The sequence below is a fragment of the Salvia hispanica genome, chromosome 3, assembly GCF_029641045.1.
Source record: "Salvia hispanica isolate PSC_SH4W2 chromosome 3, Shi_PSC_v1, whole genome shotgun sequence".
Lineage (NCBI taxonomy): Eukaryota > Viridiplantae > Streptophyta > Magnoliopsida > Lamiales > Lamiaceae > Salvia > Salvia hispanica.
Window position 1 is genome coordinate 32,031,031 of NC_142694.1, and position 23,851 is coordinate 32,054,881.

Consider the following 23,851-nt stretch of genomic DNA (forward strand, 5'->3'; position numbering starts at 1 on the left):
GAGGACATCCGACGGGCTAATGGGATGGGTGTGTCCGACCTTTTGCTCCACAATGGCGGACGTCGGGTGGGACTTCCACGACGTCCGCCGTTGGAGATGCTCTGAATGAGACTTCACTTTGTCACTAGTTTTTAACTCTTTCTTATTACTATCATAATAGGAGTAGTATAATTTGCAATTGTGAATATTTCATTTTAAATTTAGTAAAACTAAACAAATGATCCACAAAATAAATAATTTAGGCCTAGATTATATATAGCCTAATTAATAGCCCAAACTAATAATTTGGGCCTTGATATAGACTGAATAATAGAACACGAAAATGTAAATTAGAAAAAACAAAAAAAAAAAGAAAAAACCCAAAACCCCAAAAACCTCTCTCTCCCCGGCAGCCATGGCTTCGGAGAAGAAGAAGCAGAAGAGGAAGAGAAAGAAGCACACTCTCTCGGAGCTCAAAACCATGGGGCAGCAGCTTCTAACATCAAGAGCTCACGTCAACAACCTCCCCCTTCTCCTATCCTGCATCACCCCCAATTCTCCGCCACCACACGCCCTCGAATCTCTCCTCTCACTCCAATCCTTCTTCACTCCTCTCATCCCCAATCTCCCCTCCTCCTCCAAGCATCCCGACGCCGATCCCGACCCCGAATTCATCTACCTCACGTGGCTGCGCTCCAAATTCGACGAGCTGACGCAGTGCCTCATCGACCTCGTCTCCTCCTCCCAATCCGACGGCGCTCTCAGGGTACAATTACTTAATTGAATTCTCCGAAATTGAATGCGCGAGGCGTCATCAGCTTGTTTTTAATGCAGGAAGTTGTGCTTGATTCGATAATGGAATTTGTGAACGTCGGAAATGCGGGGAAGTTCAATACCGCTGTTTATCACAGGCTTCTCCGTGCTATTGTGAGTCTGATTGATTTTCCGTGGTCATTTCTCTGAATTGGTGAATTTCGTAGTGAATTCGTTGATTCACATCTCATTTCTATTGAATTGGATCATGCGTGAAGGTTCGTTCTGAGCTTAGTGTTGATGACGTTGTATTGGATATGCTAGCAGAGAAGTATTTCAATTACGTTGATGTTCGGTAAGCTCCTTTTTTCTTGAGCACATCCTTTGAGCAAGTGCACAAATGTTCTCAATGGAGATAAGAAGTTCGATGAATTTGTAGCTTTCAACATTTTAATTTATTGATTTTATTAGTTTTAGGAACATAGTTTATGCCAGATTGTACTGTGTAGGTACTCACTTGCAGTTCCTTCGAAAAGCTGGCTCGGACTTTGGAGAAGGAAGGTTCGGACTCTTTATACTGTTATGATACTCATCGGTGGGCATGGATCTAGTGGTATCTTATAGCATTTTAGTGTCAAATTTGTTTCTCTGTTGATAAATAATTGTGTTCTCTCTAACAGAAAACAAAGAAGTAAGTCAGGATGTGAATGATCTCGTCTCAAGATCAAGGTTAGTGAATATTTTCTCATTGAAGCTGTTGTTTGATATGACTGGAATTAGTGAATTATATGTTCAACCTGCTATTTGAACACTTTTATAGAACATTTACTGATCTAGGGCTCCCGGGCATTATTACTTGGTTGCATCAGCGTTACTGCTGTAGATATTGTGCTTTTCATTTTTAAGGTGCTTATACTTATTTTTATGTTGTATATGTAGCATTGAGCTTTCCATTCAAAAGATGTACAAGTTATTAGCCTGCATCCAACCACTGGAAGCTGTAGAGGAGAAGTTAGAGATGTGGAACGAATCAGGTAATTTTATCCTGTATTTAAGTTTGGATGTTAATCTATATTAGGCTATTAGCATTTACTACTATGCAACATGCCATTCAGTTTGCATTTGAACTAATGGAGAGAATGTCCTTAAATTCCATGGATTTCTTTATTCTAACTTGCGAATTGAGGTGCTCATTTTCTTCTTTTCTGACTGCACGGGAACACCATGAGATGCAAGAATTAGTTACAAGGTCACTGATTCTCTTTCTTCCTTTGCTAAGGTATAACAATCCCCGGTCCATGAGTTAAAATATGCTAATTTGGTTGTAATAATTCACTATCCAACATCAAATGTTGTAGCAAATATCTTGTTAAAGTAAACAGATAATATCTTTTTTTTCTATCAGTTATCGCCCCATTTTAGTGATTTTGACATTCATATAATTTGAGTTGCCACTGACAGATGGAAGCATCGAAAGTATTGTACTTTTCCTGCGTGGGGTTTTCAACATATTTTAGATGTGTTAGCATTTACTAGCAAGTTTCCGATGCATCTTAATCAACTTAATGAACTTTTTGCTAACAACAATGTTGCTTCTTCTTCTGTATATAACAGGCATCTCCTCACAGGATAAAGAGGGAAAGTATAAAAAGTCCAATGACAATGTAAGTTCTCTAGATGAATCTTAGACAGTTACTATGCATCTTTAAAGTACATGTTTGATTTCTTACTTCTAAGCATCCCCAACCTTGGTACTTTACAGGTTTTGTCTTCCAAAAATACTGCAAAGAAAATGAAACAGAAGTTTACTAAAGCATGGATATCATTCCTCAGTCTGCCTCTTCCTCTTGATGTATACAAAGAGGTAACGTTAAGTATGTATGCCAATGGGTCCATGAACTGCTCTATAAGGAATTCTTTCATTGTATTATTTACTCTCAAATATAGCTCTTTAACATTACAGTTAATAAGATGCAGATGCTTTTATTAATGGGTCCATGAACTGCTCTGTGAATTTCTGTGCTATATTTCATTTTGAAATTGATAGTACTAGAATTTCAACTAATACCTATACATTATGGCAGGTTCTTGTAACACTTCATCAGTCTGTCATTTCTCACCTCTCAAACCCCATCATGCTATGGTAAACTGCACTGGAATTTGTCAAGTCTTGTCTAATCGATGTTTTCTCACACTTAATATTTATTTTGGTGCAATCATCTGCAGTGATTTCTTGACACGATCCTATGACATAGGTGGTATTGTCAGGGTTATGGCTCTCAGCAGCCTCTTTATACTGATGACACAGCATGGCCTTGAGTACCCCAACTTCTATAATAAACTCTATGCTCTGTTGGAGCCCTCTGTGTTTATGGCAAAACATCGATCAAAATTCTTCCAGGTTAGTGATATACAATCTCATTGAACTATTAATGATTTTGTGAATCTTATAAGCTACCCACTGTTGGTTGTTGAACTTGAGAGCTGAGAGTATGTTGTGGCAAGTTGCACCCAACTTTAGACATGTTGAAGAGGAATGGTTGGCCACGATGCAATTGCCGAAGAAAGAATATTACTTGCAATCATCTAAAGATAGGTGTAACTTGCCACAACATATTGCATCGACGATGGAAAGTTGCACCGATCTAGTAAGCTGCATAGCGCTAATTATATATTTATTTAATGTGTCACCGTCAGCTGCTGGGCTCGTGCTTGAAATCATCGCTGCTTCCTGCATATCTGGCTGCTGCTTTCTGCAAGAAATTGAGTAGACTTGCACTGTTTGCCCCTCCTTCAGGAGCATTAGTCATCATCGCTTTGGTTCACAACCTTCTACAGAGGCATCCTTCGATTAGTTTTCTGGTCCATAGGGTAAGAGCAGCCTTGTTTTCTTTTTGTTTAGCCATTTTTGTGCATTCCTTTAATTTATTGACAAGCTCACTCAGTGCGGCATAATATATTCACTATGTAGGAAATCGATCCGGATACTATTGCAGAAAACAACACTCCTGATGGTGCGAGCGAGGACTTGTTTGAAGAGAAGCCAGGAATTGATCACTTTAAAAATGAGGAAAATGATCCTAGAGATACCAATGCTATGAGTAAGCTTTTTCCTATTTCATTAAGTGTTAAGCTTTTTCCTATTTCATTGAGTGTTGTGTTACTTTTATATATATCCAAGGTTGATTAAACTCAAAGATAATAAATAAATCAGATCTCATTACTAATATAAATGTCCATGGATAGCTCATTCCCAACAGAACCCATCCATCAATTCAATTTACATACTTTATCATATAGACCTTGAGGTTGTGAACTCAATTGCACTTATTTTGCTCTTAGCTGATTCTATGATAACAGAAAACTGATATGTATAATTGTGGCAATGACCGAGCAGGAAGCTCTCTCTGGGAGATCGACACTCTTCGTCATCATTACAGCCCTCCGGTTTCAAGGTACGTGCTAAGTTCAACATGTCCTCATCTTTCCCACTACCGTTGACTGATGTATCCGTCTCATGTGATCAGATTCGCTTTGTCTCTGGTGAATGATTTGGCTGTAAGAAGCAGACTTCCTGAAGTTGCAGTAAGCGATTTCAGTTCGGGTTCATATGTTACAATTTTCGGCGATGAGGTAACCAATCTGAATCACATGACACTCATTATTCGACTTTCTTTACTGGGAAGGCATTATCAGTATAATTGCTATCAAAACCTTACAGATAAGGCGAAGGGTCAAACAGGTGGCGTTGGCGTTCTACAAAACGACTCCCGCGTGCTTGTTTTCTGAGCTGGATTTTCCGGGTTGGACATTCAAAGATGATCACCAAGATACATCTGCAAAACGGAAACGCGTCGATTCGGTATAGAAATTACCCTCCTTTCTCTTTCTCACCCTCTCTTTGAGCTGTTGTCAATGATTGAATTTCAAATTTTGAATTCATTTCAAATTGAAATGGATATTCCATCTTTTAGATTCAAGAACGTTAAGGATAGGAGCAGCTGTTACCTCTTATTTTAGGATAGTGATAAGTGATAAGCTATGGGCACATAATTTTTGGTGGAATGGGATTGAAGATTATTCATATAGATGGACAGTTGTTAGATGGTGACTTGACTTGTGTTTGTTTGAAATAATTTTAAATTTGAGGGCCCGTTTGGCAGCTGGTATAGATAAAACTAAGGCTTGTTTGAAGATGTGGTTAGCATTGACCCAATAAATAAAGTGGTTGTTAAATATAGTATTGGTTTTCATGAATCATGTTACTGATTTGTTACACACGTGAATCACGAAATGGAACACAAACTGAGAGATGTCTCTCAAAAATTGAGAGAAAAGGCAAAATAGGGTTTACCATAGAAAGAAGATAGAAACAATCGAACGAAATTGGAGCGATAAGCAAGTGGAGGTATGTCTCCAAACAACAGTGGACCGAGATTAAAACACCGGGCTGAATTGGGCTATTCCGAGCCAAAGAAATCGGCTACCAAACAAGCAGTGTTATATAGTAATAGAGCCATGATTATCTTCACCTTGAACTCCTATGATTAAGATACCTTTCGAGATTGAAATGGTCTGAATAGTTGCTTTCCTGCTGAGACGGCATATTCATGTTAGAAATCGAGAGAAAAAATGAAATCAATTCCACTATCGAATGAAAACAGAAATAATCAGATGAAACTAGAGCGATGAATAAGTGACTGTATGTCTCCATTCAACAGTGAACCAAGATTAAAACACCGGGCTAACCTAAGCTGAAGAATCGGCTACCAACCAAACATTATACACCCCATATATTCCTATACAAAAGATGCCGTTAAAAGTACTATATTTTACAATGTTTGTTTCTGAAATTGTCCGAGATTGAATTGGTCCGTCCAAACAGCTACTATCCACCTGGCCTACATTCAATTAAACAGAACACCATGTATGAAAATTAGCTAGACAACAACTTAGAGAGAGCTTCATTCATTTCCTTCCATTAATATCCCAAAAAGCTAAATAAAAATATCTATTTCTCCTCTTCAATATCCACCTTTTCCTATTCAATAAAATATCCCAAATTCTTCTATAATTTCCCCCTTTTCATCTCTCTGTTCTCTCCCACCTTCATCTTATTCATCCATATCCCAAAAAACCCTAAAAAATCAAAATCAAAATCAAAATCCAGCTGAAAATGGGGATCCGCAAGCTCACCGACGGCGAATCCTCCGCCCATTCCCTGCCGCAAGTAGAAACCCCTCTCCTCGACACCTCCGCCGCCGGAAAGCACGCGGCCCTCTCCTCCCAGCCCAAAACATTCGCCAACGTCTTCATCGCCATCGTCGGCGCCGGCGTCCTCGGCCTCCCCTACACCTTCATGCGCACGGGGTGGCTCACCAGCCTCATCACCGTCTTCGTCGTCTCCATCTTCACCTACCACGGCATGATGCTCCTCGTCGTCACCCGCAGGCGAATCGAGGAATCCACCTGCTCCTCCTCCAACAACAAAATCGCCTCCTTCGGCGACCTAGGCTTCGCCGTCTGCGGCGAAATCGGCCGATCCGCCGTCGATCTCATGATCGTCCTCTCCCAAGCCGGATTCTGCGTCGGATACCTCATCTTCATCGGCAACACCCTCGCCAATCTCTTCTCCTCCTCGTACGAGCTCGCCGCCTCCGCCACAATTTGGGGATTTTCCGCCAAAACCCTATACATTTGGGCGTGCTTCCCCTTCGAATTAGCCCTAAATTCGATCCCATCCCTAACCCTGCTAGCTCCCCTCAGCATCTTCGCCGACATCGTCGACCTCGCCGCGATGGGCTTAGTCATGATCGAAGACGCCCTCCTATTCAGCCGCCATATGCCGCCGGTGGAGGCGTTCGGCACTGTCTCCACCTTCTTCTACGGCCTCGGCGTCGCGGTCTACTCCTTCGAAGGCGTCGGGATGGCTCTCCCCCTCGAATCAGAGATGAAGGACAAGTCCAAATTCGGGAGAATCCTATGCCTAACGATGATCTTCATCGCCGCAATCTACGGTTCCTTCGGAGTGATGGGATACTTCGCCTTCGGCTCTGAAACCGCAGACATCATCACTGCAAACATGGGGAAAGGGCTGTTAAGCACCTTCGTTCAATTAGGCCTTTGCATCAATCTGTTCTTCACATTCCCATTGATGATGAATCCTGTCTATGAGGTGTTCGAGAGAAGGTTTTGGGAGGGGAGGTACTGCATTTGGATGAGATGGATGCTGGTTTTAGCAGTGTGTTTGGTGGCGCTGTTTGTCCCGAATTTTGCGGATTTCTTGTCGTTGGTCGGGAGCAGCACTTGCTGTATTCTGGGGTTCGTGCTGCCGGCGCTGTTCCATTACCTGACATTCAAGGATGAGATGAGCTTGAGGAGGGCTGGGTTTGATTTGGGGGTGATTGTTGTAGGGACAGTTCTTGCTGTTATAGGAACTTGCTACTCCCTTGAGGAGATGATCTCTGTGAAGGTATGATTTTGTGATTCAGTTTTGTTTGTGTTGGTTTTGTTTGTCCAAGATTCTTTCTAAATTGGGAGAATCCAATCTGTATATGTATACTTAGTGCCTCTTGTTGGCTCTTTGATGCAGCCATTTTTCTGATAATGGAAATAAGGAATTTGTAAATTGAAATTTGGATATTATCTTTTGAAGCAGTTATTTTGCCCTGTGGAATTGATGATGTAATGGCTATTCTGTTTATCAATTAAGAATTTAAGATACTGGGATTGTGAATGTGTGTTATAATCCATCCGTCCGTCGTTAAGAGTCCCGATGTGAATCGGCTGTTGGTCATTAAGTGTGCCGGTGTGAATCGACCATACACAAGTTGAGCAAAATCAAACCAACTAGAATCATATGGAGTTGGATTCAATCTTTAGATTCCATTGATCCAATTCAATTTCTCACTTCCATTTCACAGCTGCTATTGTATTTGATTCTCTTAAACACATAGTAATTCAAATTTGAGACAAATAAATATAGCCTAAACTTTTGATGTGGTTTGGACTTTGGAATCTGGTGAATGGTGGATTGGGTTTGGGGAATCTTAACAGAGTGAGGTCCAATATGGCAAAGGGCCAAGCCCATACTCAAAGAGGAGAGAGAGATATCTTGTCTTAATCACCGTCTTTATTGATTTATCTACGTAATCAGACAATGACTTGTGACAGCCCACATATCATCCAAATTTATCCATTTCTTATGAGCGGAGAATTAATGGAGCCAAAATGGAGAAAAAATGAAGGTAATTATAGAACTCGATGAAGGTAAAATGAGGGTAATTATACTAGTCATAAAATAAGTTTTGTCATCATTTCATATTTATACAAACATTTGAAGTTGACATAATTGAAGACAATTGGGGGAATGAGACCAATAGATCATGCGCTAATAGCTGTTACACCAATTAAGTCAGATAGCTAAAATTGACCTTGGCAAACATCCGTTGATGTAAAATTAACTCTAAATAAAGTACTCATATAAAAGATCGTACTTCATCTGCCCATGATTTTAAGAAATGCAAAATAAAAATAGGAAAAATTTGTGAAACATAAATCTCACTTATATATATACATTACTCCTACATAATAAAATATGAATTAAATAAATTATAAGCATCAAAGTTATTTATTAGAATGAGATTATTTTTGGAGTGACATTAAAAAAAAAGTTAGAAGTATTTATGCATAAATCCGATCGTTAACCCGAAAAAAGGTAGCGCCCCACCAGCGCAGCTGCAGATTAGGTGTCACCAGCTGAATATTGAATACTAGTTCCCTTTTCTCTTTGAAAAACTCAAATTCACTTACTCTCTGACTCACCACCGCCAATCCGCCATCATGCTCATACACTTAGTCTTCCTCACCTCACTAATCTCCGCCGCCCACTCCCACTCCCACAATGCCTCCAAACAGCCCCTCAACTTAAACTCCTTCAACCCCAAGATTCCCCCCCGCGGAATCCCCGCCTCGAAAAGATTCGAAGGGTCCTCCAATCTGGTGAATCTCCGCTACCACATGGGCCCCGTCCTCTCCTCTCCCATCAACCTCTACCTCATCTGGTACGGCCGCTGGCCCCTCTCCCACCGCCTCCTCATCAGAGACTTCCTCCTCTCCATCTCCCACCCCTCCTCCCCCTCCCCCTCCGTCTCCCAGTGGTGGCGCACCCTCTCCCTCTACTCCGACCAAACCTCCGCCAACATCTCCTCCCGCCTCCGAATCTCCGCCGAATTCTCCGATCGCCGCTACTCCCACGGCAAATCCCTCACCCGCCTCTCCATCCAATCCGTCATCGCCGTCGACCACCGGAGCGGCGTGTTCCTGGTGCTCACGGCCTCGGACGTGGCGATGCAGGACTTCTGCCGCGCGGTGTGCGGGTTCCACTACTTCACGTTCCCGTCCGAGGTCGGGTACACGCTCCCGTACGCGTGGGTCGGCAACTCCGCGGCCCAGTGCCCCGAGGTCTGCGCGTACCCGTTCGCCGTCCCGGGGTACATGGCCGGAGGGGGGCCGGGGGCGCTGCGGCCCCCCAACGGGGACCCGGGGGTGGACGGGATGATCAGCGTGATCGCGCACGAGCTGGCCGAGCTGGCCTCGAACCCGCTCGTCAACGCGTGGTACGCGGGGGAGGACCCCACGGCGCCCACGGAGATCGGGGACCTCTGCGAGGGGCTCTACGGCACCGGGGGCGGCGGAGGGTACATGGGGGCGGTCATGAGGGATTCCGCCGGCCGGACCTTCAATTTGAACGGCCGGAATGGGAGGAAGTTTTTGGTGCAGTGGCTTTGGAGCCCACTTCTCAAAGCTTGTGTCGGCCCCAATGCTATTCATTAACTCCAAACACAACTTTTGGTTGTTAATTAGTCAATTGGTTTTATCTAGCTTATGCTATGTTGCTATCCCAAGAATCATTTTGTCGGAATCCTCAGAGCATCCACTATAGGTGGACAACTTTTGGTGGACAACTTTTTTTTTTTATCTATAGTCCCATTTTATTTGTCCACAGCCACAAAAAAAAGTGTCCACAGCAATGGTGGACACTTTTTAGTAGACAACTTTCACTTTATTTTTCTTGTTGTATATTTTAATTCAATTACAAATTATCGGACTAAAAATAATTCGAGATAAACGGCTAGTGCAATAAAATTAAAATTGAAAACTAAATTTTCGTCGGATTAAAGTGAGAGGAAAATTACAACGAAAATTTGATCTACGGAAATCACACATGTTGTTCATGCTACGCCGCCTCCCCTACGTGCCCAGATCTCTTCAATCAAATCGACCTGGAGTTGGTCATGTGCTGTGCTCCGGCGTATATCAGCGAAACGTTGGATCAGATATTCATTACTACGTGGTACACCCATCTGTATCGGCGCGGAGGCAACACCGTGACTTGTACTTGCACCATCTTCCGGCGCCCAACGTTCTGCAGCGAATCCTTCATCTTCTATTATCATATTGTGCAATATGATACACGCTACCATGATATCCGCGACATCATCTTCGTGCCACACTCGTGCGGGGCAGCGTAGAATGGCCCATCGCGCTTGGAGCACACCAAAAGCTCGCTCAACATCTTTCCTAGCGGCCTCTTGTTTGCGCGCAAAATATTGTCTCTTCGCGCCAGCCGGTTGCCGAAGTGTCTTGACGAATACGGGCCAACGAGGGTATATTCCATCTGCCAATAGTATCCCCTGCGATACTGCGTGCCGTTTGCTACAAAACTGATCTCTGGACCCTCTCCCCGGCACTCATCATTGAAGATAGGCGACGACTGCAGAACGTTGATGTCGTTGTTCGAACCTGCAACACCGAAATATGCATGCCAGATCTGCAAACGGTAGTCAGCAACGGCTTCGAGGATCATCGACGGATGTTTCTGCTTGAAACCGGTAGTGAACTGGCCTTTCCACGCCACCGGGCAGTTTCTCCACTCCCAATGCATGCAATCAATGCTGTCCATCATCCCGGGGAAACTGTGCACCGCACCGTGCATATCTAGCAGTCTCTGGCACTCATCAGGGGTTGCTTTCGTAGGAACTCCGGACCAAAGACTTGCCGAATGCCCTTACAAAACTGCCGGAGCACAGTTAGACTAGTCGTCTCACCCATCTGTAGGTATTCGTCGAACATATCAGCCGGTCCGGCATAGGCAAGCTGCCTAATTGCAGAGGTGCATTTCTGCAAAGTAGAAAGCCCGATCCGGCCAGTGCAATCCCTCCGGAGCGTGAAGCACCCGAACCGGTCCGCCAATGTCGTCGCTATATGGGTGAATAGCGGTCGCGACATTCTGAAACGCCGACGAAAAATCTCAGCCGGGTAACGAGGCTCATCGCTAAAGTAGTCGGCCATAAGCCGCTCAGCCGCTCCGACATGGTCTCGTGGGATTGTCCGACGATGACGAATCTCACGAGGGATCGCCGCCGCCGCCGCCGCCGCCTCCTCGTCGGCCTCCCTCTGCACCTCTTGAATCAAAGAATCCCATGCTTGATTCCACAAATCATCCATAAATTGAAAAGTTTTAGAGATAGAAAATTTGGATAGAGAGAGAAGAAGTGTGTGGAGAGAAGATGAAAATGGGAGGAATATTTATAAAAAAACATTTATAGATTCGAAAAAAAAAGAAAAAAGAAAAGAAAAGCCGGCGACCGCCGCGGCCGTTTCGCCGCGCAATAGATAGGCGCGGTGGCCGCCGCGCTTCTCTCTCATGCGGCTCGTCCTCGCCGCAAAGCCGGCGATGGCCCTTTCGCCCCAGCCAATTCGTCCGCCCCCGGGGCGGACGCCTAGTCCACTATACGCCGCCGCGGCGTAGCCGGGAAGGGGGCGGCCGGCGCGCCGCCCCTATAGTGGATGCCCTTACATCTGTATAATTAGTAAGTTACATTTTATGATTAGTCGGATTTTTTACTCGAATTTCGAATAACACAAAAAGGGATAAAGTGAGGAAAAGAACTCTTGTTAATTTTTACTAGTTTTTAGTCTATATAAATGGAGATTATATAATTAATGTAACCGAGATTTTCGTTTCTTTGGCTACGTGCCATATAGTAGTGATATAGGGCAAGTGCCTATTAAGTACATAACTAGAGAACAAATTACAGCCACAAGATCAAGAAAATCAAGGGCTAGATTAGATAATCAAGGGTTATTTTTCGCAGTTCATTGCATACACAATTTACTTCAACACGGGGGTATTTACGTCATTTCATAATTAGGGTAAAGAATTAGAGTTCACAGATTACAAAAAATCAACTCATTCACATTCCGCCTCCCCGCCTCTTCTTCTCTCAAAACCTCTCTGAAAAAGCAATGATTCTCATCTTCATCCATCATCTCCTATCGATTAAACCGAAATCGAAGATAACCATCTCCGATTCAGCATCTAAATCCGCCGATTCAACATCTCCATCGATCGATTCAGCATCTAAATCCGCCGATTCAGCATCTTCATTTTCGCGGTACAGACGTCGTCGCCGGCGTGAGGCGGCATGTGCTGCCGCCAAACTCTCACGGTTGTCGCACCCCTTCAGCGTCGTCACCTCACCAGAGCCGCTGCCGGTGTGCCATTGTTGCATATTTGCCGCCGCGGCCACCGTCGGTTTGCGCTCGGAGTTTTCTAACTCCAGCGCTGTCTATGTTTCGCTCGAAGCTACATCATCTTCATCTCCTTCGCGCTGCCTCTGCTCACCGTGTTTGTTTATGCTACCGAGTCACCACCTTGGACAAAATGCGCCTTGCCATTGTTGCTTCATTAAAAACACAACTAACTTCATTATATCAATTTACTAATTCATCAAAAAGAATATGTAGTTTATTTAATGTGTAAACAATGCATCAGTTAAAGATGTTACTTCATTATAATGTATTATTACTTCATTTTTAGAGTCATTTACTTCATTATAATGTTTTATTACTTCATTTTAATTATAAAACCTACTGTATAAACAAATCATTTGTATTACTTCATTATCATAACTTATTACTTCATCATATGAATTCAATACTTCACAACAACTAGATTATAGTTAATAGGAAAACAGATAAGTGGCAGTACCTCATCACATAAGATATGTAGTTCATTTGAATATGCAAACAATGCAGCAGTTAATTTTAATTCTAAAATCCTAAACTCGTACAAAACAGTAAACATATACTCATATTTATAGACTATTACTTCATTATCATTTTTATTACTTCATTTTGATAATAAATCTTACTGTATAAACAGATCATTTATATTACTTCAATATCATAATTTATTACTTCATCTTATCAATTTACTACTTCATTAAAAAGAATATATAGTTCATTTTAATGTGCAAACAACACATCAGCTAAAAATGTTACTTTATTATAATGTATTATTACTTCATTATTAGAGTCATTTACTTCATTATAATGTTTTATTACTTCATTTTAGTAATTAAAACCTACTGTATAAACAGATCATTTATATTACTCCTACTTCATTATATGAATTCAATACTTCACAACAACTAGATTATAGTTAATAGGAAAACAAATAAGTTGCATTGCCTCATCACATAAAATATGTAGTTCATTTGAATAAAGCAATTAAATAATTCTCACCTATAGTGTACCCAAAATAAGTATGCTGAACGAAAAAAAAAAATTCAACGAAACAAAACTCATTGACAGTGAACTAAAACCATTGGAAAATGAACTAAATACATATAAAAAGTGAACTAAAACCACCACTTAGGACTATCCATTTTCTCCTGCATTTTCTTCAACAGGAACAATCCTCACTCCGCCTCGTTACCCCAGCAAACCTTTTGGAAGCCGTACAATGAAGGCTCCAAACCACGCTTTCACCTTGACACCAAAACTAATCATAACTATCGACGATAATGAAGACGACGACAAGCCAGAACTGCACCATCATAGCAAAGAGAATGTGGACGAACCTAACGTGGAACTCATCTCAGATATCCAAGGACCTCAACAGATGGAACTCATTATATTCACAATATACATCACTATATGCTCAATATACATCACTGAAAGCATATACTAGTTCACTATAACAAATATTCACTTCAAATGGTCTCAGTTTAAGCCATATACTTATGCACCATTATACTTCACTATAAGTCTTATTTATTTCACTATAATAAATATTTACTTCATAATGTCTCGGTATACGAGCTAATCGATATACTTCACTATAAGAAATATTCACTTCATAATATCATAGTTACTGATATATGCCATACACCTAGGAACCGTTATACTTCACTGTAAGTCAGATTTACTTCACTATAAGAAATATTCACTTCATACGAAGATGAATCAGATTCGAATTAGGCTTCTTCTAGAATTGATACCAAGTCCATTTGATCAATTGAAGACATGTGGCCTGTATGAAATAGCAAATTTGCAGATCGTGAAATTGACAATTGACGATAGAGAAATCAGTTCTTGCGATGAAGAATCTACAATTGATGATGGAGATTGTTGAACATGAGCGGAGCTATGTAGATTGTATAATTGGCTTGGGAGATCACAACAAATCAACGTGAGTGATGGAAATAGGAAAAATCTCAGCATTAGCGATAAAAATCTATAGAATCTGCGTGAGTATAACGAATTTGCAGATTCTGAAATCGATAATTGACGATGGAGTAAATCAGTTCTTGCGATGAAGATTCTTCAATTGGCTATGGAGATTGTTGAGCATGAGTATGTGCAATGGAGATTATAACAAATTAGTCGGGGAGCAAGAGGCGACGAGGGCACAGGTGTAGAGATATTGTCGATGCCTGCGAGAGGAGGTGAGCCGTACTCCGCGAGAGGCAGACCGGAGGAGGGGGGCACAGATAGGGAGGCAACCGTGAGAGGCAGGCAGGCCGGAGGAGGGTGTCGCGGAGAGGAGGTGCAAGTGTGCTCCGCCACCTCCGTCGTGAGAGAAGGAGAGAGTGTGTGTTTGTGTGTGTATGTGAAAATATGAGAACAAAGTTGATTTCCTAAAATACCCCTATGCAATTTTTATTAACTAAAGTTATTTACTTATTTTAGTCATTGGATTAAGATAACATGTGGCTGAGATTTATTCTCTAGTTATACACTTAAAATTAGTTAGACCTTAATCACTTTCAATGCTTAGAGTTTCGGATTTAATACCGATATTTTAGCTGCATGGATTTTCGAGTTTTAATTAAAGAATAAGATTATTCCTAGTTTAAAATTGATAAAATAAAGGGGTATTAGGAGATTATAATTGAATGATGCTTTTATTGAAGTACAATATGTCACTTCATAAATCAAATTTTAAAATAATAATTACAAATGGTAGTAGTAGAAGAAAGTAAAAGGATAAAGTTTTAAAAAGAGTAAAAGCCAAAATTGGTCATGAATATATGGTCATTTACTTTTTTGGTCCTAAACATTATTTTTTGGATTTTCTGGTTCTGAACATATGAAAATTTGATCATTTTGGTCCTAGACTAACTGTTCCGTTAAAAAACTAACGGAACTGTTCCGTTAGACTTTTAATTCAGATTTTTTACTCCCTAATTAATTTCCTAATTATTTTAGTAAATTTTCATTTAAAATTTTTAATAAGGCGATGGCGCGGCGGCAGGCTCCGGAGCAGACGCAGGGGTAGGAGCCTCCGCCGGAGAAGGAGATGGAGATGTCTCCGGCGCCGATCCAGGCGCTGGAGAAGGAGCTTTCCCGAAGAGCTCGATGGGGAGGAGCAAACTGTCGACGGTGAAAATGCAGAGAGGAGTGGAATCAATGACGGTGGAAGCAATCCTGGAATCGTCGACTCCGATGACGAGACTGACCGAATCACCGGCGGTTTTCACGCCGAGGTCGTATTTCCCGGCGCCGTTGGTGGCGAGTGTGGAGATCCTCCCTTTGGTCTGCTTGAGAGTTCCGACGGGGCTGTATGCGGCGAGCGCATGGTACTGGAGGAGAGAAACGACCTCCGCATTGGTGAGCTTGCTCAGATCCGGCGCGTCCGCCGCCTTAAACGCCTCATTGTTGGGGGCAAAAACGGTCAAACCCTTCCCCGCGGCGGAGGCGTAAACTTTGACAGCTCCGGTTGAAACAATGAGAGAGACGAACGTCTTGCAGCCTGCCTTGTCGACGAGCGTGGTGATGTTGACGTCGGAGGGGGCGGCGGCGGAGAGGACGACGATAGGGGCGATTGGCTGGCTGATCAATGGAGAGGCTGTAGGGGAATTGTTTGACGGATTTGATGAATGTGAAAATTTTAAATGAAAATTTACTAAAATAATTAGGAAATTAATTAGGGAGTAAAAAATCAGAATTAAAAGTCTAATTTGGTCAAAATCGGATTAAGCCCGTTGACCGTTAGTTTTTTAACGGAACAGTTAGTTCGGGACCAAAATGATCAAATTTCCATATGTTCAGGACCAAAAAATCCAAAAGATAATGTTTAGGACCAAAAAGGTAAAATGACCATATGTTTAGGACCAATTTTAACCTTTACTCTTTTAAAAATTTACTTTTTTCCTGTTATGAAAAAAATTGTGAAAATTTATGGTCATTCTAGCTGATTTTCAAAGTTGTGGAGCTAAACGAAAATTTGACGAAATTCATGGATTTTCTGAATATATACCCAAAGTAAAATGAGCATTTAATTGATAAAGACAAATAATAATAAATGTAGGTGGTAAGAAATTATATCTATTTTGTAGGAGTATGTTTCAAAGTAATGAAGTGAATTATTTTATACTACACCGTTGCAAAGTGAATCATATATATTTGTCAAACTTATGTACATATAATATTGTTAACTCAATCCAATTTTTTTTTGGGCGTTTCGGTGGGGTACAAAAAGATCGACCAACGAAGACATTCAAAAGCAAAACATGATCTTATACTAGTACTATTCTCTTTAATAGTACTATATAGAAAAATATCTTGTATGATTCAACATAGGAAGTAGTTGTAATTAAATCTAAAAATTAAATTGCACATGCAGCCGATCATGTTAAGACCATAAGTTGGTTTGTTGGGCCCCAAAAACTAATGTTGGGTTTGCCTCTATGTATAGATATTTTTAATACCTAAGACAGGTACAAACAATCTAAATGGACCAAGATCTTGTAAGACCGATGAATAGGTGCCGCGGTGGGACGGCTTGCACGCGCGAGAGGGGAAGGGCCGGAGGGCTCCATCGTGAACCGCAAGCAGTTCTCATGCCCATTGATAGATTCGAAAAATGGATCTCGTGTATACGTAGTCAGACATGGCTAAAATCCACCAGTACAAAATATAGGGGTTGCATTGTAACAACAACCATTGACGTATTTGTATAAATTTGGATTTGCAATTATAAAAATTAGGATTCAGATTTTGCTAATACTAGTATCTCAATAGCTAAACACTATTGATCTAACAAAAGATCCATCGGTACAAAACATTAGTAACAATAACTAAAAAATTACTTACTATATATTTTTCAGATTTCATAAGTTGATTTGTGATGCATGATAGAACATTGTAATGCACGATTTTCTTTCCAAAATAAAATGCATTACTTTAGTTGGGACGAGGAGAATGTTACATACATGGGCGGACCCAAAGTGTAAGACTGTAAGAGTGAGGGGCTTAAGCCCTCAATGAATTATTTTTTAAAACTTTTTTTTATTAATTCTTTTTTAAATTTAGTAAAGTTTAATGTAAGTTATAGTGTAAAAGCCCCTACAAATTATCAAAATTACTCAAAAATGTACATCAAAATAAAATTTAGAAATCTCAGCCTCTATCGATGATTATTTCTGCATCCGCCCCTGGTTACATAAATACATGATTATCACATATCAAGAAAGTTATTTTTTTTTGTCACTTTTTGTTTGTGAAAATTCGCCAAAAAAGGTTACCTCACATGTATTAACTATAGCTAAAACTTTCCATACCATGTCTCCATATGAATTTTCTCCGCATATGAATATGAGTAACAATAAATAAATTTATAAATTCAGCTGATTGGCTTTGCCTCAACTGTACAGATATTCAACAATGATCGTCAAATAGCTTCTGTCTTCCAATGCCAGCGACGACTTTCTTGACCGATCTCTCGAATTTGTTTGGTGAATCTGTCATTGATGAAATTTATTTTAGTTATAGACCAAAAAAAAAAGTTCTAGCATCAAAAAGGAAGACTTATATGATAATTGATCATTATGAGGATAAGTCAAACCTTGATGTCTAGAGACTAGAATCCAATAAAATAATCTATAGAGGAGAATATAATTTGTTAAGTCATTCGTCTAAAGGAACAGAAAAAATTGTTTAGTCAAAATTTTGGAGTTTAAAAATATTACTATTATTAATGCTGATGAAAATAAATAAGATAGCGCAACCATTCCAAAGGGGCACGACGGTCTCCTCAAATGGACTTGAATTTAGACTATGATTATTTGACACTTTCATCACATTATATGCTAATCATTTTCAAAATTGGATTTGAGTTTATAAATAAACTGAATACCCATCATTTTTAAATTTTCTAGTAGCTAACGACTAGGGTAGAATATTACACATTTAAATTTTCGATATATAACTGCATACTTTTGTCGTGTGTTATGTTTTGGTTGCTTTGGACTTCTCTTACGACGACTTAGTGTTGTTATAGAACCACTCCTCTCTTGTGCATTGAGTCAGTTGGAATTGAGTCGGTTGACAAATGATCTGGATATGTGCTTTTCTGTAGTGATTTTAGGTGGAACAATTACTTTTATACATGTGGCATTTCCTTGTTCTTTTATTGTGTTTTCGGTTGTTAATTAACTGCTTCTGTACTGCAGAGTATGTTCTTTTGTATTCATTTTGTGTACATATACGGTCTCATGTCTTTTTTGTTTTATTATATTTTTAAAAACTATAACCATTCATCTTAATTAATTATAATTAGTAATTGAATTTTAATTCACAAATACCAAAATACTCCTAATTGCATTCCTCCGCCACCATTATTAATTCACGATTATTAAAACATTAGATATTTTTGTTAATTAAAAAAGGCTAAATCAGCATGACAAGCAAAAATTCGCGACAAGCAGTCAAAAGTCAAATTGCAAAAGCTAAATAAAAAATGCAACAATATCAAAAAAAAAAAAACAGAAGACGAAACGAAGCATTCAACTACATAGCTAAAGAAACACGCGGATCACGAAATATATACTGAATGATTAAGATTTTGAAAGCTATAAGTACATTTAATAAAGAAAGTGCATTATTGTTTTATATTTTTCAATTAATCATCTGAAATTCTGAATCTAGGATGTGGAATTTACACTGTAGACCCACATAATACTGTTCACCTTAATACTCCCTCCGTTTCAGTTTAAAAGTTATATTTTGCCATAAAAGTTCATCTCAGTTTAAGAGTCACATTTAGAACTTTTTATATTTGGTCATACAATTTTACCCCATTGTTCATCATAATTACATCAAAATGTCATTATCTACATTAAAATAAACCAAAACAAAAATAAAAAACCAAAAAGTAAAAAAGGAACCCATCAACCAACTCACTTCATTTATTATACACTCAATCGTTTACTTCATTATCGCACACTCCACCAATGTCTTAGAAAAATCCATGTCATAACTAATATGGGACGGAGGGAGTATTATTTATCTTCATTATTATAATAGGATGACATTAAATTTTAAATAAAATTGTATCCGAACTTACTCTCTTATTCATTTTCATCAATGTTAAAATTAAAGTCCACTTTCTAATACGGTGTGCATTAAAAATTATATGTTCTTAAAATTAACAATTAGTTTCAGTATAGATAAAGGTATACAAGTATAATACAATTTTCTTATGTAATTTGACTTTCCAAAACACATATTCTGGTCACGTACGAAATGAGTAATGGTGTTGTAAGTTTGAAACATGTGGAGTAAATAATAATAATAATAATAATAATAATAATAATAATAATAATAATAATAATAATGTTTTATTATTATTATATTTAAAAATTATTGTTATTAATAAAGGACTAGGTGCCCATTTACGTAGTTCACCCTTATGTACCTCTGATTATTAAACATTAATTTGAAATGAAAAAGTGTGAAACACGCGAAAACACATAAATTTAGGAAAATACATCATAAATGCAGTTCATAATGTGAACATATCGTATTAAAAAAAAAACAATAAAGATAAACATACTTTAAACTACATTTTCATTTTTTCTTAACAGAAAATGTCACTAATTTTTAGTCGAGTTACATTAAAACATTATTATTATATACTTTCTTATAAAAAAGTCTGAATTAGCGATTTGAGAGTTGTGAACCATAATTTGTTTTCTCTCAGCGATGAGTAATGAATGCTAACTAAAATAACGAAGTTTTTAAAATCCAGACGTCAGTGACGAAAATAATATCTTTTCATGTCTACTTAGACCATAACGTTTCAAAGAACCAACGATTTGGGTATGTCAAAAAATTCGCCCTCCACGCCACAACCAGTTTCACAAATTAATAGTTTTAAAGGAAAATTGCAAATTGTAATAAAATTCATATATTTAATTCATATGACGTGAAAGCTACGAATCAGATAAAAAATTAAGTTTGATTTAAATAACAATTCTCTTCTTGTATATCGAAAGACCAACCAAACCTTCTAAATTCTCAAGCAAGCTGTCTCATTACTCGATATAACTACAAATCAACATAGAAAATAATCCCCGTTCGATATTAATCTATACCAACCGAAACAAAACAAAGCAAACATAGAAATTTTTAAAAATTGAAAATTTCCAAATTCGTGGTGGACGGAAGCTTTGACTTTTGAAAGTGAGAACGATTTACAACTGTTTTTGGCTTATTCACAAAATCTAACAACCTTAGACAACAATAGTTGGGACACATCTTCATTACCTTCAAGAAATGGCTGCGATATTCAAATTCCCAACTCTTTGACCTGATCACCTCATAAATACTTTGTCCAAAACCCAAATTTCTGCCACAGACCAATCAAATTCAGCCACTAATCAATGATCAATAAATTTGAACAAAGTGGATTGATTGAAAATTGATCAAATTTTGCATTTTTGATGGGAATCTGCTGGAGCTCTAAGCCTTCTGATGATCGGAGCCCTCCCGCCACAGGGGAGCTCTGCTCTTCAACGGCGCCGACGACGGACACGACGTTGGTGTCGAGCGGCAGCAGCGGATTCTGGGGGGCGAGCCCGGCCCAGAGTCCGCAGATGCTGCCGCACCCTAGTTTGAGGATTTTTACGTTCGCGGAGCTTCGGGCGGCTACTAGAAACTTCCGGAACGATACGGTGGTCGGGGAGGGCGGGTTCGGGAAGGTGTATAAAGGGTGGCTCGACTCGAAGAGCGGATCGACTGTCGTTGCGGTTAAGAAGCTAAATCCTGAGAGCCTCCAGGGATTTGAGGAATGGCAGGTTTGTTTGCACCGATGTGAGATATTGTTTCTTTTCATTTGTCAAAATCGTAACTCGAGTCCGTACTTAAGCTCATATATGTTGTTGGGTTAGTCATTCATTTTGTTTTAGTTCCGATATATTGTTAGATCAATTAAAATACACTGGTTCCATTTAAAAAGTTGATTATAAGTGGAGTGGTCGCGGTTATATAGTTATTCTATTTCTCTTGATGGGAGATTTGTTTGTTTACATTTTTCAAGCTTTGGAGGGGTTGGACCTTTTTTAGGCCTTGATAGTTGTTTGGTCCATCATTTTCTTTTTGTTTCAACAAAATATATTGTTGGGCCACTTAACGTTTTAGTTTATCGTCGCGACCCACTCTAGTATCATGATAGAAGCATATGTGTTCCGTCTATAATTAATAGAATTGATTACAAGTAGTAGGTCGTGACATTTATATAGTTGCTACAGTTCTCGTTTGATGGGGTAGAGAGGGATTGGACTTTTTTGCTCAGATATATTGTTGGATCAGTCTTTATTTTTTTGTTTTAGCCTTAGGTCAGATACTGTGACGATCCATTCTAATACCATGATAGAAGCATTTCCTTCGAAAATTCAATATATTGTTGTTCCAGTTCTCTTTTAATTATATATTTGTTTGTTTTCATTTGCGATGATGTGTTGATTCTATATGTGTGTGTGGGTTGTGTGTGCAGTCGGAGGTTAATTTTCTCGGGAAATTGTCGCATCGGAATCTTGTTAAGCTGTTAGGATACTGTTGGGATGAGAAAGAACTGCTGCTTGTGTATGAATTCATGCAGAAAGGCAGCCTTGAAAATCATCTATTTGGAAGTAAGAGATTCATATTCATTCATTCCATTTATTGTAGATTTGTGATTGTAACAACTAATTAAAAAAGTGGTGTTGATGGATATGATGATTTAGGGGGTGCTGCTGTCCAGCCGCTGCCGTGGGATACGCGGCTGAAGATACTGATCGGAGCAGCCAGAGGCCTCGCATTCTTGCACGCTTCCGATAGAAAGGTCATCTACCGAGACTTCAAGGCCTCCAACATCTTGCTCGACCAGGTATTTTGTTACCGACTCTAATATCTTGTCTTCACAACTGGTGTGGAATTTATAGACCAAATAGACCAGTCTTTTAGGATGAGTTCTCGTCTGACTGTGTTATGATATTTCTTGTCATTGATTAGTCGTACCACGCGAAATTATCCGATTTCGGGCTGGCAAGAATGGGGCCAACCGCAAGCAAGTCCCATGTTTCAACACAGGTAATGGGGACGTACGGCTATGCTGCCCCGGAATATGTTGCCACAGGGCATCTATATGTGAAGAGCGACGTCTATGGATTTGGCGTGGTCTTAGTGGAGATGCTGACCGGGCTACGTGCTCTCGACACTAACCGCCCGGCTAAGCAACACAATCTAGTGGATTGGATAAAGCCGAGTTTGCAGGAGAGGAGGAAGTTGAAGTGTGTTATGGATTCACATTTGGAGGGGAGATATCCTTCAAGATCAGCATTAAAGATAGCCCAACTTGCCCTCAATTGTGTTGAGAGTGAGCAAAAAAACCGGCCGTCGATGCAGGAGATTGTTGAGACACTCGAAGAGATCGAGATGGCAAGGGAACGGCCTAGGCAACCTCGGGTGCACTCTAGTTATCGAGCGGATGATAGGAGTGTGCCTCAACAGCAACAACATTATCGTCACCAAAATCAAACGAGGAAGGAAGCTAAACGTGCCTATCCACTCCCACCACGCGCATAGTTACTCTGCATGCGCGTGGTGAGAGCGCTCTTAATTTGTTATCGAGTTAACCTGATCATAAATATTAGTAGAAGAAAATTTTGCTAGCAAATGCGCACCAAAATTGATTATTCAACAAAGAAGCTTGATATGTGTGGAGTAGATTTCGAAACTGTTGATGTGACACATATATATCTCAAATTGTTGTGTGAATGAGCAATTAATGTTATATGGCATTGTCAAATTGATTGTATTTCGAATACGAAGATTTTGGCGAAAGAGCAATTAATGTGATATGGCATTGTCAAATTGATTGTATTTCGATTACGAAGATTTTGGCGAAAGATTACTTTTGTGTACATTTCAAAATGATAAAATGAAACTATTTTTTGTGGACGGATGTGTATATTGTTTAAAATCAGCTTGATTTAAATTATACATTTGTCTCAATTATATTTTAATTATAATTAGTAATTGAATTCCAACTCACAATGATTAATTAAATAAATACTAATACTAATTGCATTCCGCCGCCGACCATTATTACTTCACAATTATTAAATCATTAGATTGTAGATTAGTTTTGTGTGAATATGAAAATATATGACTGAATGATTTGGAAATTGAAAGCTATAAAAGTACATTTCATAAAGAAAGTGCATTATTGTTTTATGTATATTTTAGAATAATATTCGTATTGAATTAATCATCATATATACATAATGTAGAATGTGGAAATTACACTGTTGACCCACCTAATGTTGTTCCATCTTAACATTATTTATCTCATTCATTATTTGTGATGGCATTATATTTTTTTCAAATATTGTATCCTTCTCATATTTATAGTCTCTTATTAATTTATCCATCTAAATTTGAAGTCTACTTTCTAATAAGGCGTGCATTTTAAATTTTATTTTTTCTTATGTCAGTTGACTTTCTA

The 23,851-nt window shown here is 39.4% G+C and overlaps 4 protein-coding genes and 1 pseudogene across 5 annotated transcripts; 4 read left to right on the forward strand and 1 right to left on the reverse strand.

The window, feature by feature from the left end:
* Window positions 1–321: 321 nt before the first annotated feature.
* Window positions 322–4,972, forward strand: LOC125211062 (protein NUCLEOLAR COMPLEX ASSOCIATED 4-like). 2 transcript variants are annotated; one of them, XM_089067299.1, is made up of 15 exons: window positions 322–745; window positions 814–906; window positions 1,011–1,087; window positions 1,242–1,345; window positions 1,413–1,461; window positions 1,672–1,766; window positions 2,347–2,396; window positions 2,495–2,596; window positions 2,817–2,875; window positions 2,959–3,133; window positions 3,430–3,603; window positions 3,704–3,833; window positions 4,130–4,187; window positions 4,260–4,365; window positions 4,454–4,972. In XM_089067299.1, the coding sequence occupies exons 1-15, from the start codon at window positions 395–397 to the stop codon at window positions 4,598–4,600; spliced, it is 1,770 nt and encodes a 589-aa protein (XP_088923425.1). In that variant the 5' UTR covers window positions 322–394; the 3' UTR covers window positions 4,601–4,972. The 2 variants fall into 2 exon arrangements, with proteins under 2 accessions (XP_088923425.1, XP_088923426.1); XM_089067300.1 differs by having other exon boundaries at window positions 1,242–1,327.
* A 133-nt stretch (window positions 4,973–5,105) lies between these two features.
* LOC125211063 (amino acid transporter AVT3B-like) lies at window positions 5,106–7,366 on the forward strand. The gene has a single exon (XM_048110745.2). It carries the CDS (start codon window positions 5,909–5,911, stop codon window positions 7,208–7,210), a length of 1,302 nt encoding a protein of 433 aa, XP_047966702.1. The 5' UTR covers window positions 5,106–5,908; the 3' UTR covers window positions 7,211–7,366.
* A 1,023-nt stretch (window positions 7,367–8,389) lies between these two features.
* EXL5 (EXORDIUM like 5) lies at window positions 8,390–9,730 on the forward strand. Its single transcript, XM_048112877.2, has one exon. The coding sequence runs from the start codon at window positions 8,575–8,577 to the stop codon at window positions 9,565–9,567; it is 993 nt and encodes a 330-aa protein (XP_047968834.1). The 5' UTR covers window positions 8,390–8,574; the 3' UTR covers window positions 9,568–9,730.
* Window positions 9,731–15,311: 5,581 nt separating this feature from the next.
* On the reverse strand, window positions 15,312–16,904 carry LOC125209777 (fasciclin-like arabinogalactan protein 10 pseudogene; annotated as a pseudogene).
* A 3,718-nt stretch (window positions 16,905–20,622) lies between these two features.
* Window positions 20,623–23,152, forward strand: LOC125211388 (putative serine/threonine-protein kinase PIX13). Its single transcript, XM_048111151.2, has 4 exons — window positions 20,623–21,161; window positions 21,860–21,995; window positions 22,089–22,231; window positions 22,357–23,152. Exons 1-4 carry the CDS (start codon window positions 20,808–20,810, stop codon window positions 22,927–22,929), a joined length of 1,206 nt encoding a protein of 401 aa, XP_047967108.1. The 5' UTR covers window positions 20,623–20,807; the 3' UTR covers window positions 22,930–23,152.
* Window positions 23,153–23,851: the final 699 nt, after the last annotated feature.

Bases quoted from the DNA above. Each gene is read 5' to 3' on its own strand.
- LOC125211062 (XM_089067299.1), top strand. From the start codon at position 395: ATGGCTTCGGAGAAGAAGAAGCAGAAGAGGAAGAGAAAGAAGCACACT. The intron at 1,767-2,346 runs GTAATTTTATCC...TGTATATAACAG, and splicing joins AGAGATGTGGAACGAATCAG to GCATCTCCTCACAGGATAAA. The intron at 2,397-2,494 runs GTAAGTTCTCTA...GGTACTTTACAG, and splicing joins ATAAAAAGTCCAATGACAAT to GTTTTGTCTTCCAAAAATAC.
- LOC125211063 (XM_048110745.2), top strand. From the start codon at position 5,909: ATGGGGATCCGCAAGCTCACCGACGGCGAATCCTCCGCCCATTCCCTG.
- LOC125211388 (XM_048111151.2), top strand. From the start codon at position 20,808: ATGGGAATCTGCTGGAGCTCTAAGCCTTCTGATGATCGGAGCCCTCCC. The intron at 21,162-21,859 runs GTTTGTTTGCAC...TTGTGTGTGCAG, and splicing joins AGGGATTTGAGGAATGGCAG to TCGGAGGTTAATTTTCTCGG. The intron at 21,996-22,088 runs GTAAGAGATTCA...ATGATGATTTAG, and splicing joins TGAAAATCATCTATTTGGAA to GGGGTGCTGCTGTCCAGCCG.
- EXL5 (XM_048112877.2), top strand. From the start codon at position 8,575: ATGCTCATACACTTAGTCTTCCTCACCTCACTAATCTCCGCCGCCCAC.